Here is a 17,358-nt window from a genome sequence, read left to right as displayed (position 1 = left end):
CATACACAATAATAATTATTTTTACAAGTCAAGTTAAAAAAACGAAAGCATATTTCAAAATAAACACACTGTACAAACGCTGCAAATACTTTTGATTAGAATGTTACTGTACTTTATCGAGAGTCTATAACAGGGGCCGGGAACCTTTTTGGCTGAGAGAACCATGAAAGCCAAATATTTTAATTTGTATTTCTGTGAGAGCCATATAACATTTTTTTTAACACTGAATACAACTAAATGTGTGCATTTTTAAGTAAGACCAACATTTTTAGAGTATAATAAGTCTCTCATTATTTTTAATAACATTGTTATTCTGAAGCTAACCAATAATAAATAAAATACTTCTTACCATTAATGCGACTTCTTGAACAGGTGCGGTAGAAAACGGATGGATACATTAAAATGCATGAAAATGTTTTATATTTTGAACGTTATTTTTAACCAGCGGAATTATTCAGTACTTATCCTGTTAAGTAATGTCAGCTAAGATTTATCTGAGAGCCGGATGCAGTCATCAAAAGAGCCACGTCTGGCTCTAGAGCCATAGGTTCCCTACCCCTGGTCTATAATTTGACAAATAAGCAGATTTGAAATGTCAGTATACTTTACCTACTTCGATGTGGCGATAAGTAGGGATGTCCGATAATGGCTTTTTGCCGATATCCGATATATATATATATATATATATATATATATTTATATATATATATATATATATATATATATATATATATATATATATATATATATATATATATATATATATATATATATATATATATATATATATATATATATATATATATATATATATATATATGTGTGTAATTAACACATTATTATGCCTAATTTGAACAACCAGGTATGGTGAAGATAAGGTCTTTTTTTATTTTATTTAATAAAATAAAATAAGATAAATAATTTAAAAACATTTTCTTGAATAAAAAAGAAAGTAAAACAATATAAAAACAGTTACCGTATGTTGGCTCTGTACCGAGGATGTCGTTGTGGCTTGTACAGCCCTTTGAGACACTTGTGATTTAGGGCTATATAAATAAACATTGATTGATTGATTGATTGATTACATAGGAACTAGTAATTAATGAAAATTAGTAAAATTAAGTGTTAAAGGTTAGTACTATTAGTGGAGCAGCAGCACGCACAATCATGTGTGCTTACGGACTGTATCCCTTGCAGACTGTATTGATATATATTGATATATAATGTAGGAACCAGAATATTGATAACAGAAAGAAACAACCCTTTTGTGTGAGGGAGGTTTTTTGGGTTGGTGCACTAATTGTAACCTGTATCTTGTGTTTTTTATGTTGATTTAATAAAATAAAAAAAACAACAACAACAACGATACCGATAATAAAAAACCGATGCCAATAATTTCCAATATTACATTTTAAAGCATTTATCGGACATCTCTAGGGATAAGTCAACATATTGCGATAAGCAACATTACTAGTTATATGTAGTTGAAAGCATGAGTTGTATAACCTTCCAGTAGGCGACATTTAATGACAGCGACGTTTTTAAAGCGAGATTAACAAGAATATTTAGGTAAACATCACCGAGCCGAGTCGCGTTTCCGCTTCAAAGGCAAACCGGAAGTAGAATTATGTCAAGACATTGAGCTTGACGAAGCCGAAGGCTGCTGCAGCCTGCAGGGGAGGGAGATGCGTGGCTATTTAAAGCCCCCCCCCCTCTTCAAGCAAGCGCGGATAAAATATAATATTTAACACACAAGCTCCACGGAGCTCACCAGTCGCCTCCCAAATGCTCGTTCTCATCCGACTTGGTGGACGTTAGTCCGGACTGAAGAAAGCCAGCTGTGTTTTTTCTCCATCTCTCCCTTTTCACCGATAAGACGTCGGAGCTAAAACGCCCCTCAAAAGGATGGGTAAAGATTATTATAAAATACTGGGCATCAGTAAAGGAGCCACGGAGGAGGACATCAAGAAAGCGTACAGAAAGCAGGCGTTGAAATGGCATCCCGACAAGAACAAGTCGGCAGCCGCCGAAGATAAATTTAAGGAGATCGCCGAGGCTTATGAGGTCCTCAGCGACCCTAAGAAAAGGGACATTTATGATCAACATGGAGAAGAAGGTAATGTCTGTCAGGTTCATGATTCAAACACCTTCTGTCCATGTATTGGGGCTGCTTTCATATCTGTCGCAGCAGCAGCCCTCCCTCAAAACCAGGCCTGGCCCTAACCAATCTGGCGCCCTATAGGCAAGATTTTAGGTGGCGCCCCCCCACATCGGCAGTGAAGTGTATATACTCACAAGAAACATATTATATGAGAATGTTATGTTATGATTATCTTTAACCGAATCACAGCAGTGCTCAAATTAAAAAACGGCATTCCCTCTCATGTGATATTGCTTAATTAACATTAATGATGTGCACTTTAACAACCAGGCTTACAACTATACCTAATATATAAAGGGGTGGAAAAGTGACTATTACCTGCAGGGCAAACATTAGCTAACCAGAAGGCAATAACAATGTCAACAAAAAACACCTGCTTAAAAGATCTAATACAAATGTCCCTGAGGAATGTAAGGTGGGAGTACTGTAATTACTAGAGATGTCCGATAATATCGGTCTGCCGATATTATCGGCCGATAAATGCGTTAAAATGTAATATCGGAAATTATCGGTTTTTTTATTATCAGTATCGTTTTTGTTTTGTTTTTTTGTGTTTTTTTTTATTAAATCCACATTAAGAACACAAGATACACTTACAATTAGTGCACCAACCCAAAAAACCTCCCTCCCCCATTTACACTCATTCACACAAAAGGGTTGTTTCTTTCTGTTATTAATATTCTGGTTCCTACATTATATATCAATATATATCAATACAGTCTGCAAGGGATACAGTCCGTAAGCCCACATGATTGTGCGTGCTGCTGCTCCACTAATAATACTAACCTTTAACAGTTAATTTTACACATTTTCATTAATTACTAGTTTCTATGTAGCTGTTTTTATATTTGTTTTATTTTCTTTTTTATTCAAGAAAATGTTTTTAATTTATTTATCTTATTTTATTTTATAAAATTTTTTAAAAAGTACCTTATCTTCACCATACCTGGTTGTCCAAATTAGGCATAATAATGTGTTAATTCCACGACTGTATATATCGGTTGATATCGGTATCGGTTGATATCGGTATCGGTAATTAAAGAGTTGGACAATATCGGAATATCGGATATCGGCAAAAAGCCATTATCGGACATCCCTAGTACTTATCTAACGTTACATGATTATTTTCCATAACAATTTAGCCCCCTCCACAATATTAACCCGACGTTAAAACAGAACTAGCTATTTATTGAACAGCAATTGCCGAATCATGTAACATTAGCTTAATGCTAAAAAGCCAGGTTACTATCACATTCTGTAACAAGACAAATAATTTCATGTAGGCTAACGTTACCTACCTGCTCTCTGTCTTTTTCTCGTTTCTCCTCCTCTTCTTTTCTCTTTTTTCTTCCCTGGGCACCTGACAGTTTTGGCCGTTTTGACATTTTGTGTTGATTTTTTGGTGGTGACGTCCAAAAAGAGTCATGATACGGGAAGGGAGGGGAGGCACCGTGCGGGGGGAGGGGGGGCGTAATGTTGTAACAAATAATATTTCTATTAAATAGGCTTTACTTTGCATTTTAATTAACGTGGGATTATTTTTTGTATTTAGAAATAATAGTACCAATTTTTTTTCTCTTTTTTTTTTTTCTCCAACATTTGTGGCACTGGCGTGGCGCCCCCTGATGGACGGCGCCCTTAGCATTTGCTTATACGGCCTATGCCACGGGCCGGCCCTGCTCAAAACGTATTGTGGAATTTGTGGAAGGCCTCTATACTCCCCTTTGGTATTTCAATGTGCATCGTTTGTATTCCCCGAGGATGCAGAAATGTCTTTATTATTATCATGTGTTCCCGAGCCCATGTGGGCTCAGGAACACTTTAGAGATTGACGTCGGGTTTTTTTTTATACATGCCGCTTACGTGGAGTGATTTGTCCAGATTCTCTGAACCTTTTGATGATATTATGGACCGTAGATGTTGAAATCCCTAAATTTCTTGCAATTGCACTTTGAGAAACGTTGTTCTTAAACCGTTTGACTATTTGCTCACGCAGTTGTGGACAAAGGGGTGTACCTCGCCCCATCCTTTCTTGTGAAAGACTGAGCATTTTTTTGGGAAGCTGTTTTTATACCCAATCATGGCACCCACCTGTTCCCAATTAGCCTGCACACCTGTGGGATGTTCCAAATAAGTGTTTGATGAGCATTCCTCAACTTTAGCAGTATTTATTGCCACCTTTCCCAACTTCTTTGTCACGTGTTGCTGGCATCAAATTCTAAAGTTAATGATTATTTGCAAAAACATTTTTTTTTATCAGTTTGAACATCAAATATGTTGTCTTTGTAGCATATTCAACTGAACATGGGTTGAAAATGATTTGCAAATCATTGTATTCCATTTATACTTCTTACTGGCCATTGAATCAACTCAATTTGTCAATAGTGTGCAAAAAGGGCTATTTTTTTGGCGCATTTAAAAAAATCAATAAACCCGCATCGGACGTGGTACTGTCAAAACTAAAATAATTGTAAAAAAAACCATATTGAATGTGGAAAAAATATAATTGAACTCACAATACCGCTCGAGGGTGGTTGATTTGAGTGGAAGTGGCAGGCAAACCGTTATATCTGCAACCGAATCAAGGTTTCGCTCTGCTACTTTGTTGGTTAAAAAAGTGAGTACCGCTGATTTCTCCGCTGGCCGGGTCTGGCTCTGGTGCCACTTTCTACTTTCGTAAATCACAAAGTCTGTTTGGATACCTGGGAGTGACAAGTGAGTACCCAATCACCGTCAAGTTCAACGTAAGGCTACTGTCAACAACTTGTGTTCTGATCGGCTATCGCAACTGTCTGTTGACTGAATGTCCTCTCTGTTCGTTAAACTGCACAGCCGCCGCTATTGTTGGGTCAGAAGGCCTCCGGCAGAATCCAATCAGAATTCTGATTGGATAAAAGCTTTAACTTAAAAGAGCAACACTGGAGCCTAATATGACATGAAGGGAATATGATATTTATATATTTATGGAAAGTCAATTAAAAATTAACTTTTATTAATTAATGATTATGATTTATGTAAGGCTAGCAGAGAAGGCCTAGCTGGCCCTGACGGCACACCACTGCTTGGGAGACAAACATTTTTGGACTATTGTAAACACATGGGCAGATCCTTGCATTGACACATTAACCTTTCATGCAAACATAGAACACTGCGGTCCAAACTTATGATTTACACAACTGAAGCGTTCCTCGAGGCACCCCTTTAAACCCTCTGGCTTATGGCCATCAACATTTTTTTCATGATGCGATTCATGTAACTAAGGTCTTGTTTTAGCTTGGTTACTTCAGATGCAGTCAGTTGTCATTTGTTCAACATCTTTATTTATACTAGTGTTCATCAAGGTTCCCTCTTACATCATCTTTTTTTCATCATTTGTGCTATTCAACTGGTGGTCCAAGAGTTTAGTTAAAAAACCAGTGATAGGCTAAATTTTTTGCGGAACGTCCTTTAAAAAAGCAGAGTGCTCCTGTAACTCTGACAAAATATATAGACTAAAATCAAATATCTACTGCAGAGGATGCTATTTCTCTGGAATATACCAAGACTTAGTGAAGTTAAGTCAGAAGTCTGGCCACCGTGTTCTCAGCGTTCTGAAAATGTGGTTCCCAAAACAATTTCAGTTGAATATCCCTGGTCTAATGTAAAAGTGTGCTTGTGTAATTATCATTATAGTCATAATTAAGCTTTATATGGTTGGCAGAAGACGTGAGAGTAGTGCCTTGTAAGGATAATGATGATTGACAGTTGAAATATAGTCTACAGAGTGTTGAGTACAGAATTGACTAATAGCAATCTCCCAAGCTCCAGAAATTAGACTGTTCAGAAGTGTTTGCTCCAGTATTCACCCTAACAATGAAGTATCTTAGGCCTTCAATGTCTAGTCAGTTGGTAGATTCTGTCAACCAACCAATCAATCAATCAAAGTTGATTTGAATAGCCCTTAATCACAAGAGCCTCAAAGGGCTGCACAAGCCACAACGACATCCTCGGCTCAGATCCCACATCAGGGCAAGAAAAACCTCAACCCAATGGGATACAATGAGAAACCTTGGAGGGGACCGCAGACGTGGGAACCCCCACCCCTGGGCGACCGGTGCAATGGACGTCGAGTGGATCTAGTTATTAGTGTGAGAGTCCAGTCCATAGTGGGGCCAGCACGGGATCATCTTGAGTGGAGACGGATCAGCAGCGCAGAGACGTCCCCAACTGATGCACAAATGAGTGGTCCACACCGGGTCCCGACTTCGAACAGCTAGCGCGTCATCTGTGGTCACCTGATAACCTCTCCACGCAGAGCAGAAAAAAGACGGCAGATCTACTGGTCTTAAAGGGGGGTCTATTTAAAGGTTAGCGTATACAAATGAGTTTTAAGATGGGACTTAAATGCTTCTATTGAGGTAGCATCTCTAACTGTTACCGGGAGGGCATTCCAGAGTACTGGAGCCCGAATAGAAAACGCTCAATCGCCCATAGACTTTTTTTGGGCTCTGAGAATCACTAATAAGCCGGAGTTCTAAGAACGCAGATTTCTTGCCGGGACATATGGTACAATACAATTAGCAAGATAGGATGAAGCTAGACCGTTTAGTATTTTATACGTAAGTAGTAAAACCTTAAAGTCGCATCTTAAGTGCACAGGAAGCCAGTGCAGGTGGGCCAGTATAGGCGTAATACGATCAAACTTTCTTGTTTTTGTTAAAAGTCTAGCAGCCGCATTTTTTACCAACTGTAATCTTTTAATGCTAGACATAGGGAGACCTCACAAAGGTTTGACTGGTGTTCCATCAAGACACATTGGCCCGTTTTCCTAAAGAATCTGAGAATCCTCTCCGAGAGCCCCTAACTCGGGGGTCATCAACCCGCGGCTCTCGAGCCGCATGCGGCTCTTTGGTGCCGCCCTAGTGGCTCCCTGGAGCATTTTTAAAAAAGGATTGAAAATGGAAAATAATTTTTTTGTTTTAGTATGTTTTTTGTTTGAGGACAAACATGACACAAACCTTCCCAATTGTTAGAAAGCCCACTGTTTAATACGTTTAGTGTTCAGTGAACATCGTTTTGTCCTACTAATTTTGGCGGTTCTTGAACTCACCATAGTGTGGACTGTGACGCAACAGTTTGTTTACATGTAAAATCTTCCACTCCTTTGTCTCATTTTGTCCACCAAACGTTTTGTACTGTGTGTGAATGCACAAAGGTGCGCTTTGTTGATGTCAGTGACTTGTTGGAGTGCTAATCAGGCATATTTGGTCAGTGCATGACTGCAAGCTAATCAATGCTAACATGCTATTTACTAATGTTACTAATTTACTAATGTTTTTTAATGTAAAAATGTGTAGAATATTAAATTTTAGCATTTCTGTCAACAAAGATTTGCTTGAGCCTGCGACACAGTCATTTTGATAGTAGGCTATTATAGATAGATACTTACATCATGTGTTGCCTTCATTATAACACTTACGTGTATATGCAGCTGTTCATTTTTTGCGGCTCCAGACAGACTTGTTTTTTGTATTTTTGGTCATATATGGCCTTTCAATGTTTTAACTTAACCTAAAAATTCCTAGCAAGGAGTCTTGGTTTAGGAGTGAGTCCAGAACATTCTCAGATAACTATGAGTAAGGAATGGACAGAAACTCCTATCTTAGTGAGGAGGTGTGGTCGACCCCGTTGCTAGCTATGAGTCATCATTTCAAAAGAAGATAAAAATATACATTTGGTGAGAATGTGCAAGGGACTCGTGTACTACTCGTGGTTACGTCACCATTACACCATTAAGCCTGAGACAGGTGAGACTGAAAAAAAAAAAAAAAAAGAGCGTCTCGTCACACTGAATGAAAATTGTACCTGCTCAGTGGCCTTGTGGTTATAGAGTGGTGGGTCAAGTCATACCAAAGACTATAAAAATGGGACCCATTACCTCCCTCAGCATCAAGGGTTGGAATTGGGGGTTAGATCACCAAAATGTTTCCCAAGCGTAGCCACCGCTGCTGCTCACTGCTCCCCTCACCTCCCAGGGGGTTGAACAAGGAGATGGGTCAAATGCAGAGAGTAATTTCACCACACCTCGTGGTACTTCAACTTTAACCATTAATTATGACGCTGACTGGTGAATTTGTCAATTGAGGTTGGTTGATTTGGTCCAGAGTCACACCCAATTTTTGTGTTCATACCTGATTTAACAACTAGAATTTGACAAAAGTGGATTATTGCTGCTAGTGGTAAAGCATTCTGTGTTGTACTTCAGGTCTCAAGGGAGGAAGCGGTCCTCCCGCTGACGGGCAAGGCAACACCTTCACATACACCTTCCACGGGGATCCTCACGCCACCTTCGCCACATTCTTTGGGGGCTCAAACCCCTTTGATATGTTCTTCGGGCGCAAGGCCAACGGGCGTGATGACGATGACATGGAGGTGGACGGAAACGATCCGTTTGGCTCCTTCACCAGCTTCAACCTGAACGGTTTCCCTCGGGACGGACAAACCGGCCTCGGAGGACAGCAGCAGCAGCAGCAGCAGCAGCAGCAGTCGCGGCGCAAGCAGGACCCCGCCATCATCCACGAACTAAGGGTCTCCCTGGAGGAGGTGTTCCACGGCTGCACCAAGAGGATGAAGATCTCTCGCAAAAGGTTGAACCCAGATGGCAGGACCATGCGCACGGAGGACAAAATCCTCACTATTGAGATCAAGCGCGGCTGGAAGGAGGGAACAAAGATCACATTCCCGCGGGAGGGAGACGAGTCGTCCAACGCCATCCCGGCCGACATCATTTTCGTCATCAAGGACAAGCCTCACCCTCACTTCAGGCGGGAAGGCTCCAACATCGTGTATCCTGTCCATGTAAGCCTCAGACAGGTGAGACTAAAAAAAAAAAAAAAAAAATAGCATCTCGTCACACTGAATGGAAATTGTACCGATGTACTCGTCGGCTGTGCGCTTATGTAACCTGCTTCATCGGCATTGACAAATAATACCTGACATCTCCATGAGGCACCAGAGAGGTGGCGGCCGCCCACGCGCTCACGCTGCCAGATGTATTTTTACGGTTCCTCCTACTCGCCTCGCTCAGATGAATCTCTGCGTGATGTGATTCATTCAGAGCCGTCGGAAAACAAATATTTAAACAGCCTTTAATCACACTGAATGTTTGCTGTTGTGAGAAAGTTCTGCCCATCCTGGTATTGTCAGCTCACCTTTCAAGAGCACCAATGATAAATACCCTGCACCCCGGGAAGTCAAATCTATTCATGAAATTATATTGCAATGAATAGAACAATGCATTTCTATTTCTATTGTGGATCAAGTCAAAACTAAAATACTTTGACATAGGTAGGACACAGGGGAATGCTAACTTCCTACCGGTATTCGTTATTATGTGGACTATGTGATATGTAATGTTTCAACTAGAGATGTCCGATATTATCGGCCTGCCGATATTATCGGCCGATATATGCGCTAAAATGTAATATCGGAAATGATTGGTATCGTTTTTTTTATTATCGGTATCGTTTTTTTATTTTTTTATTTTATTAAATCAACATAGAAAACACAAGATACACTTACAATTAGTGCACCAACCCAAAAAACCTCCCTCCCCCCATTTACACTCATTCACACAAAAGGGTTGTTTCTTTCTGTTATTAATATTCTGCTTCCTACATTATATATCAATATATATCAATACAGTCTGCAAGGGATACAGTCCGTAAGCACACATGATTGTGCGTGCTGCTGCTCCACTAATAGTACTAACCTTTAACACTTAATTTTACTCATTTTCATTCATTACTAGTTTCTATGTAACTGTTTTTATATTGTTGTAGTTTCTTTTTTATTCAAGAAAATGTTTTTAATTTATTTATCTTATTTTACTCATTTTTTTAAAAAGTACCTTATCTTCACCATACCTGGTTGTCCAAATTAGGCATAATAATGTGTTAATTCCACGACTGCATATATCAGTTGATATCGGTATCGGTTGATATCGGTATCGGTTGATATCGGTATCGGTAATTAAAGAGTTGGACAATATCGGAATATCGGATATCGGCAAAAAGCCATTATCGGACATCCCTAGTTTCAACAGCAAAATTTGAGGATATTGAGGTGTTAGGTTTAGTCAATGGCCCTGCGATGAGGTGGCGACTTGTCCAGGGTGTACCCCGCCTTCCGCCCGAATGCAGCTGAGACAGGCTCCAGCAACCCCGCGACCCCGAACGGGACAAGCGGTAGAAAATGCATGGATGGATGGAGGTTTAGTCAAAAACATGGACTTGATTTGATTTGATTTTTATTAAGGATCCCCATTAGCTGGTTGCCTGAACAACACACTAGTCTTCCTGGGGTCCACAATTCAATACAATTACAAGTAAAAGCATATAATTATAACTACACAATACAGAAAAAAATAAAAGCATCAATAAAAAAACAAGCAAACAATTTGCAGTGAGGGTAGGCAGGTGAGGCAGAGCCTTTCTTGTTTTGATGGAAAAGTAAAAAAGTAGAGATGTCCGATAATATCGGCAGGCCGATATTATCGGCCGATAAATGCTTTAAAATGTAATATCAGAAATGATCAGTATTGGGTTTTTTATTATCGGTATCGTTTTTATTTTATTTTTATTTATTTTTTTAAATTAAATCAACATAAAAAACACAAGATACACTTACAATTAGTGCACCAACCCAAAACACCTCCCTCCCCCATTTACACTCATTCACACAAAAGGGTTGTTTCTTTCTGTTATTAATATTCTGCTTCCTACATTATATATCAATATATATCAATACAGTCTGCAAGGGATACAGTCCGTAAGCACACATGATTGTGCGTGCTGCTGCTCCACTAATAGTACTAACCTTTAACAGTTAATTTTACTCATTTTCATTCATTACTAGTTTCTATGTAACTGTTTTTATATTGTTGTACTTTCTTTTTTATTCAAGAAAATGTTTTTAATTTATTTATCTTATTTTACTCATTTTTTTTAAAAAGTACCTTATCTTCACCATACATGGTTGTCCAAATTAGGCATAATAATGTGTTGATTCCACGACTGTATATATCGGTTGATATCGGTATCGGTAATTAAAGAGTTGGACAATATCGGAATATCGGATATCGGCAAAAAGCCATTATAAGACATCCCTAGTTTCAACAGCAAAATTTGAGGATATTGAGGTGTTAGGTTTAGTCAATGGCCCTGCGATGAGGTGGCGACTTGTCCAGGGTGTACCCCGCCTTCCGCCCGAATGCAGCTGAGACAGGCTCCAGCAACCCCGCGACCCCGAACGGGACAAGCGGTAGAAAATGCATGGATGGATGGTGGTTTAGTCAAAAACATGGACTTGCAGTGAGGGTAGGCAGGTGAGGCAGAGCCTTTCTTGTTTTGATGGAAAAGTAAAAAAGTAGAGTCCGATAATATCGACCTGCCGATAAATGCTTTAAAATGTAATATCAGAAATGATCAGTATTGGGTTTTTTTATTATCAGTATCGTTTTTATTTTATTTTTATTTATTTTTTAAAATTAAATCCACATAAAAAACACAAGATACACTTACAATTAGTGCACCAACCCAAAAAACCTCCCTCCCCCATTTACACTCATTCACACAAAAGGGTTGTTTCTTTCTGTTATTAATATTCTGCTTCCTACATTATATATCAATATATATCAATACAGTCTGCAAGGGATACAGTCCGTAAGCACACATGATTGTGCGTGCTGCTGGTCCACTAATAGTACTAACCTTTAACAGTTAATTTTACTCATTTTCATTCATTACTAGTTTCTATGTAACTGTTTTTATATTGTTGTACTTTCTTTTTTATTCAAGAAAATGTTTTTAATTTATTTATCTTATTTTACTCATTTTTTTAAAAAGTACCTTATCTTCACCATACCTGGTTGTCCAAATTAGGCATAATAATGTGTTAATTCCACGACTGTATATATCGGTTGATATCGGTATCGGTTGATATCGGTATCGGTAATTAAAGAGTTGGACAATATCGGAATATCGGATATCGGCAAAAAGCCATTATCGGACATCCCTAGTTTCAACAGCAAAATTTGAGGATATTGAGGTGTTAGGTTTAGTCAATGGCCCTGCGATGAGGTGGCGACTTGTCCAGGGTGTACCCCGCCTTCCGCCCGAATGCAGCTGAGATAGGCTCCAGCAATCCCGCGACCCCGAACGGGACAAGCGGTAGAAAATGCATGGATGGATGGTGGTTTAGTCAAAAACATGGACTTGCAGTGAGGGTAGGCAGGTGAGGCAGAGCCTTTCTTGTTTTGATGGAAAAGTAAAAAAGTAGAGTCCGATAATATCGACCTGCCGATATTATCGGACGATAAATGCTTTAAAATGTAATATCAGAAATTATCAGTATTGGGTTTTTTATTATCGGTATCGTTTTATTTATTTTTTATTTTTTATTTTTAATTAAATCAACATAAAAAACACAAGATACACTTACAATTAGTGCACCAACCCAAAAAACCTCCCTCTCCCATTTCTTTCTGTTATTAATATTCTGGTTCCTACATTATATATCAATATATATCAATACAGTCTGCAAGGGATACAGTCCGTAAGCACACATGATTGTGCGTGCTGCTGCTCCACTAATAGTACTAACCTTTAACACTTAATTTTACTCATTTTCATTCATTTCTATGTAACTGTTTTTATATTGTTTTACTTTCTTTTTTATTCAAGAAAATATTTTTTATTTATTCATCTTATTTTATTTGATTAATGTTAAAAAAAAAGGACCTTATCTTCAACATACCTGGTTGTCCAAATTAGGCATAATAATGTGTTAATTCCACGACTGTATTTATCGGTATCGGTTGATGTCGGTATCGGTTGATATCGGTATCGGTAATTAAAGAGTTGGACAATATCGGATTATCGGATATAGGCAAAAAAACATTATCGGACATCCCTATAAAAAAGTGAATAACTTATAAAATAAATATTAATATTTGTTCATTAAATTGTGTTATAAATGTTTTTCTGTATGATTATAATCGTTTTTTTTTGTTTTTTTCAGTATAAATCTCTAAATTTGCACATTTCCTGATCATATAAAGAGCAGGAAGCTGATAAGAGGCCGCCACTGTAGACGGCCCTGTCTGCTTAGTGCGTATGCTAATAAGCCAGATTTTGTGCAGTGCGTTCTGTCTGAATGTGACTACATCCTAGAAACCAGACAGTGCCAAGTATTTGTTTTTATCGTAAGCCAGTATTTCCTGTCTGCTCTGGTGCGCAAGCAAGTCTCACTCACGCCGCTGGCTGAGGGCGTGACTATTTCCGATTGTCAGCAAAGTCACCAATTTGATCTTTCCAGAAACAATTGTATACCATGAATTTCGACACTGTAGAACCTAAAGCCTGTGTAATGTATTTAATGTAAGTGTGACATCATTTTTGTTGCTAATCGAACTCTAAATACATAGAAAAATCATACTTAAGGACACTGTATTACCTACCCTCAGTAACTCCACACACACACACACACACACACACACACACACACACACACACACACACACACACACACACACACACACACACACACACACACACATACATGTCTTGCCTACTTTGTGTGGACCCACGTTTGGTTAGTGGGTTGTGAGGGCCCCCCTTTCCACTATAGCTAGAATGATGAAAAAATATACATCTAGCCCTAGATGGGAGTAGAGAGTTGCAACTAGGGATGTCAGATAATGGCTTTTTGCCGATATCCAATATTCCGATATTGTCCAACTCTTTAATTACCGATACCGATATCAACCGATACCGATATCAACCAATATATGCAGTCGTGGAATTAACACATTATTATGCCTAATTTGGACAACCAGGTATGGTGAATATAAGGTACTTTTTAAAAAAATTAGTAAAATAAGATAAATAAATTAAAAACATTTTCTTGAATAAAAAAGAAAGTAAAACAATATAAAAACAGTTACATAGAAACTAGTAATTAATGAAAATGAGTAAAATTAACTGTTAAAGGTTAGTACTATTAGTGGAGCAGCAGCACGCACAACCATGTGTGCTTACGGACTGTATCCCTTGCAGACTGTATTGATATATATTGATATATAATGTAGGAAGCAGAATATTAATAACAAAAAAGATACAACCCTTTTGTGTGAATGAGTGTAAATGGGGGAGGGAGGTTTTTTGGGTTGGTGCAATAATTGTATGTGTATCTTGTGTTTTTATGTTGATTTAATAAAAACAAAAAAAACAAAAACAACAACAACAACAAAAAACGATACCGATAATTTAAAAAACGATACCGATAATTTCCGATATTACATTTTAAAGCATTTATCGGACATCCCTAGTTGCAACCTCACTTCAGAATGCAAAACACACAAAGTAAAAAAAATATTTTACTTTTGTAGTTGTGAGGACCAGGCAAATGTCCTCACAAGTTAAAAGATCCTCACAGAAAGGGTGGTTTATCAAGTGTATGTCCACACAAGGACGGTGAGACAAGTGCACACACACACACACACACACACACACACACACACACACACACACACACACACACACACACACACACACTTGCTCCTTGTTTTGTTCCTGGCTTTGTCCTAAGTAAGTGGAGAACCGTAACGACGCCTTTTAGATTTACTAAGGTCTGACATGTTTAGTAACTTAACCAGTGGCAGTAGCTTGACAAAGAGGGCGCTGTGTAACTGGATGTGACACACTCACTGACTTTTTAATTGGTCAAACGGTGGAGGCCGTGGCATTGAAATGAAAACAATAACTATATTTCTGGGCTGTAAATTTAATTTTGAAATGAGCATATCTCGCCTGAACTACCGTTATCAGTTATAAAGGTATTCCAAAGGAGCATGATTCATTAATGATGGCTTGACATGAAATTATTACATATGGCACCTTTTAAAACATGTTGTGTTAGTCACTCAACTGGCTACCTTTTGGAGTTTAAAGGGTCTATTATGGATGAAAGTCAGAAGCAAAATCAATTACCGTAAGAGGGAAACTGGGGAATGCCAACTTCCTTAGAATGCTCACTTCCCACTTAGCATCTGGATTATGTCGCCTGTAATATGTTAGCAGAGGAAGCGATTGCTGTTGGCTGACGATATTTTGAGTATAGTATTTCTATACGTGGCTGTGTAGAGGCGCTCAATGTTCCGTTTTTGCTGGGTTCTGTGTGAAAGTCGAATTAAACAGGGTATTCTGTTAGATCCTTAATGTGTGAAAGAGGCGGCACTTAGGGGTTGAAGGACAGCCTTTAAGTTTGGGGATACAATATCCATATTCCCTATCATATGTTTTAATATTGAAATCACATAGAAATGAGTCTGTAAAATGATGTGTGTCAGGTTCAAACACTATTAAACAAGACAAGAAGCAAGGAATTAATCAGAGACATAATTAAATTTAGCTCAATTGAGGAGAAACGCGTAGGCACTGTACCCTTGCACAGTGTCGTCCCACGCTCTGACGAAAGATTGTACGCCTCCTCTTTTATTTGGACTTTCCCTGATTACAGGGCAACAGCTGTTTCTAAGGGAGGGGGGTCGTAAACAGCCACCGCCTTTGGTTACAAAACAGTTCAAAGAAAAGGTGCCTGGAGGGTGGTCAGGCCCTGCCTCCTCTTCGCTTTGTAGATCTCGGGTAAAGACAAAATCTTCCTGTGGATTACAATACATCAAAGAAACCGACACCCTCATGTCGCTCCCCATCCTACACAGTGGAGTTTTACAAGTCTTTTGCTTGGTAGGATCAAAGACAGCTTTTGTCCTCGCTCAAGTCAATGTAACACAAAGTTGTGTGATAACTTAGATACAATTATTCTGACAATGTGCCTTGTAAACACAGCCATCATTTTAAATGTGTTAGTAATGTTTAGTAATATAGTTACATAGAAACCTCGTGTTTTCTCAGCCAGCCAACTGATTCCTGTGTTCCTTTCTGCCACCTACTTTTTTTCCGATCTTTGCAGTCACTGTGCGGATGCTCGGTTACCGTGTCAACGATAGACGGCAACACGTGCAACATGAAGATCACGGACGTGGTCAAGCCTGGCATGAGAAAGACTGTGGCGGGTCAAGGGCTGCCCTTACCCAAAAACCCGGAGCTGAGAGGAGACCTGGTGGTGGAGTTTGATGTGAACTTTCCCGAAACGTTGCCCGGCAACGCCAAGGATGTCCTTAAGCGGCATTTACCGGCTTAGGGCCGAGCGGCGATGCAGCGGGCGGGACTGGCATCTCCACACAGGCAAAGGAGGAATGTGAGATATCACCACTATTTTTGGACGTTTTGGGTGTTTTTATAAATATCACGCATGCTGCCAAGACCATTCTGTACGTACACGGACCTCTCTCCCTTGCCATCACGCTCGCCATAAAAGTTCTGGTGAAGCCCAAAATGTGCTGTGCCAAACCAATGCTTTCTTGAAGACGTGACGGGTTTCCTTTGGGAGTTCGGAGTCATGATTATGTGCGTGTTGTTTAGAAATGACCTTGTAAAGCTTGAATTTTAACTGAAATATTTCCATGTGAACTGATAAAGCATTGTAAGCACATATGACTGTTTTATTCCTCAAGCTCCAATGCGCAAAGGGCAATTTCGTAAACACTGGGTGTGTTTTTGGTTCAAACTAGTAAGCAGGCCAGCTGCGGCCTCTCTGCTGCCAACACTTCACTTACAGAGCTTACACGTCACCACCAGGGGACGCTACATCACTCATCACGACTGAAGTGCATGGGAGGTCCCTCAGTGGGATGAGTTGATGATGCACTAAGGGGCCACATTTGTTTTTAGCTGCAGCCAGCCACACAGTAAAACCCATTATTCATCAATTTGTATATTTTGAGGGCGTTGTGTGTGTATTTTTTTACACATACTTTATATGTACATGTCCTCAAACACCTTAATATCTGTGATGAATCATTTTTACTCCGGGTGGATAAATACACCTGTTGTGGAAGCGCTCATGCAGCACGAGTACAGTGTACAAGTGCGATCTGGGGGGCAAATTGGGGCCAAACCCCCCCAAAAAACTGCAAATGGGCACAATGTCCAGCAAAAGCTGAAGTGTTGATACTCAAACTAATACAGTAATACCCCTATCTTTGAGTATATATACTTTTATTTTGTCTTCTTATACATTAAAAAGAAAAATGCAAA

At 39.1% G+C, this 17,358-nt stretch overlaps 1 protein-coding gene across 1 annotated transcript; it reads left to right on the top strand.

The window, feature by feature from the left end:
- Positions 1 to 1,654: 1,654 nt before the first annotated feature.
- dnajb4 (DnaJ heat shock protein family (Hsp40) member B4) lies at positions 1,655 to 16,747 on the top strand. Its single transcript, XM_062023271.1, has 3 exons — positions 1,655 to 2,116; positions 8,406 to 9,013; positions 16,172 to 16,747. Exons 1-3 carry the CDS (start codon positions 1,906 to 1,908, stop codon positions 16,400 to 16,402), a joined length of 1,050 nt encoding a protein of 349 aa, XP_061879255.1. The 5' UTR covers positions 1,655 to 1,905; the 3' UTR covers positions 16,403 to 16,747.
- Positions 16,748 to 17,358: the final 611 nt, after the last annotated feature.

This window comes from Entelurus aequoreus, linkage group LG16 (genome assembly GCF_033978785.1).
Source record: "Entelurus aequoreus isolate RoL-2023_Sb linkage group LG16, RoL_Eaeq_v1.1, whole genome shotgun sequence".
Taxonomy (NCBI): Eukaryota; Metazoa; Chordata; class Actinopteri; order Syngnathiformes; family Syngnathidae; genus Entelurus; species Entelurus aequoreus.
Note: the sequence above shows the minus strand (reverse complement) of the source record. Positions and strands in the feature narration are given on the sequence as shown.

What these genes read in the sequence shown, in the direction of transcription:
- dnajb4 (XM_062023271.1), top strand. Translation starts at nt 1,906, where the DNA reads ATGGGTAAAGATTATTATAAAATACTGGGCATCAGTAAAGGAGCCACG. An exon ending in TGATCAACATGGAGAAGAAG is followed by an intron (nt 2,117 to 8,405) that starts GTAATGTCTGTC and finishes GTTGTACTTCAG; the next exon opens with GTCTCAAGGGAGGAAGCGGT. An exon ending in TCCATGTAAGCCTCAGACAG is followed by an intron (nt 9,014 to 16,171) that starts GTGAGACTAAAA and finishes CGATCTTTGCAG; the next exon opens with TCACTGTGCGGATGCTCGGT.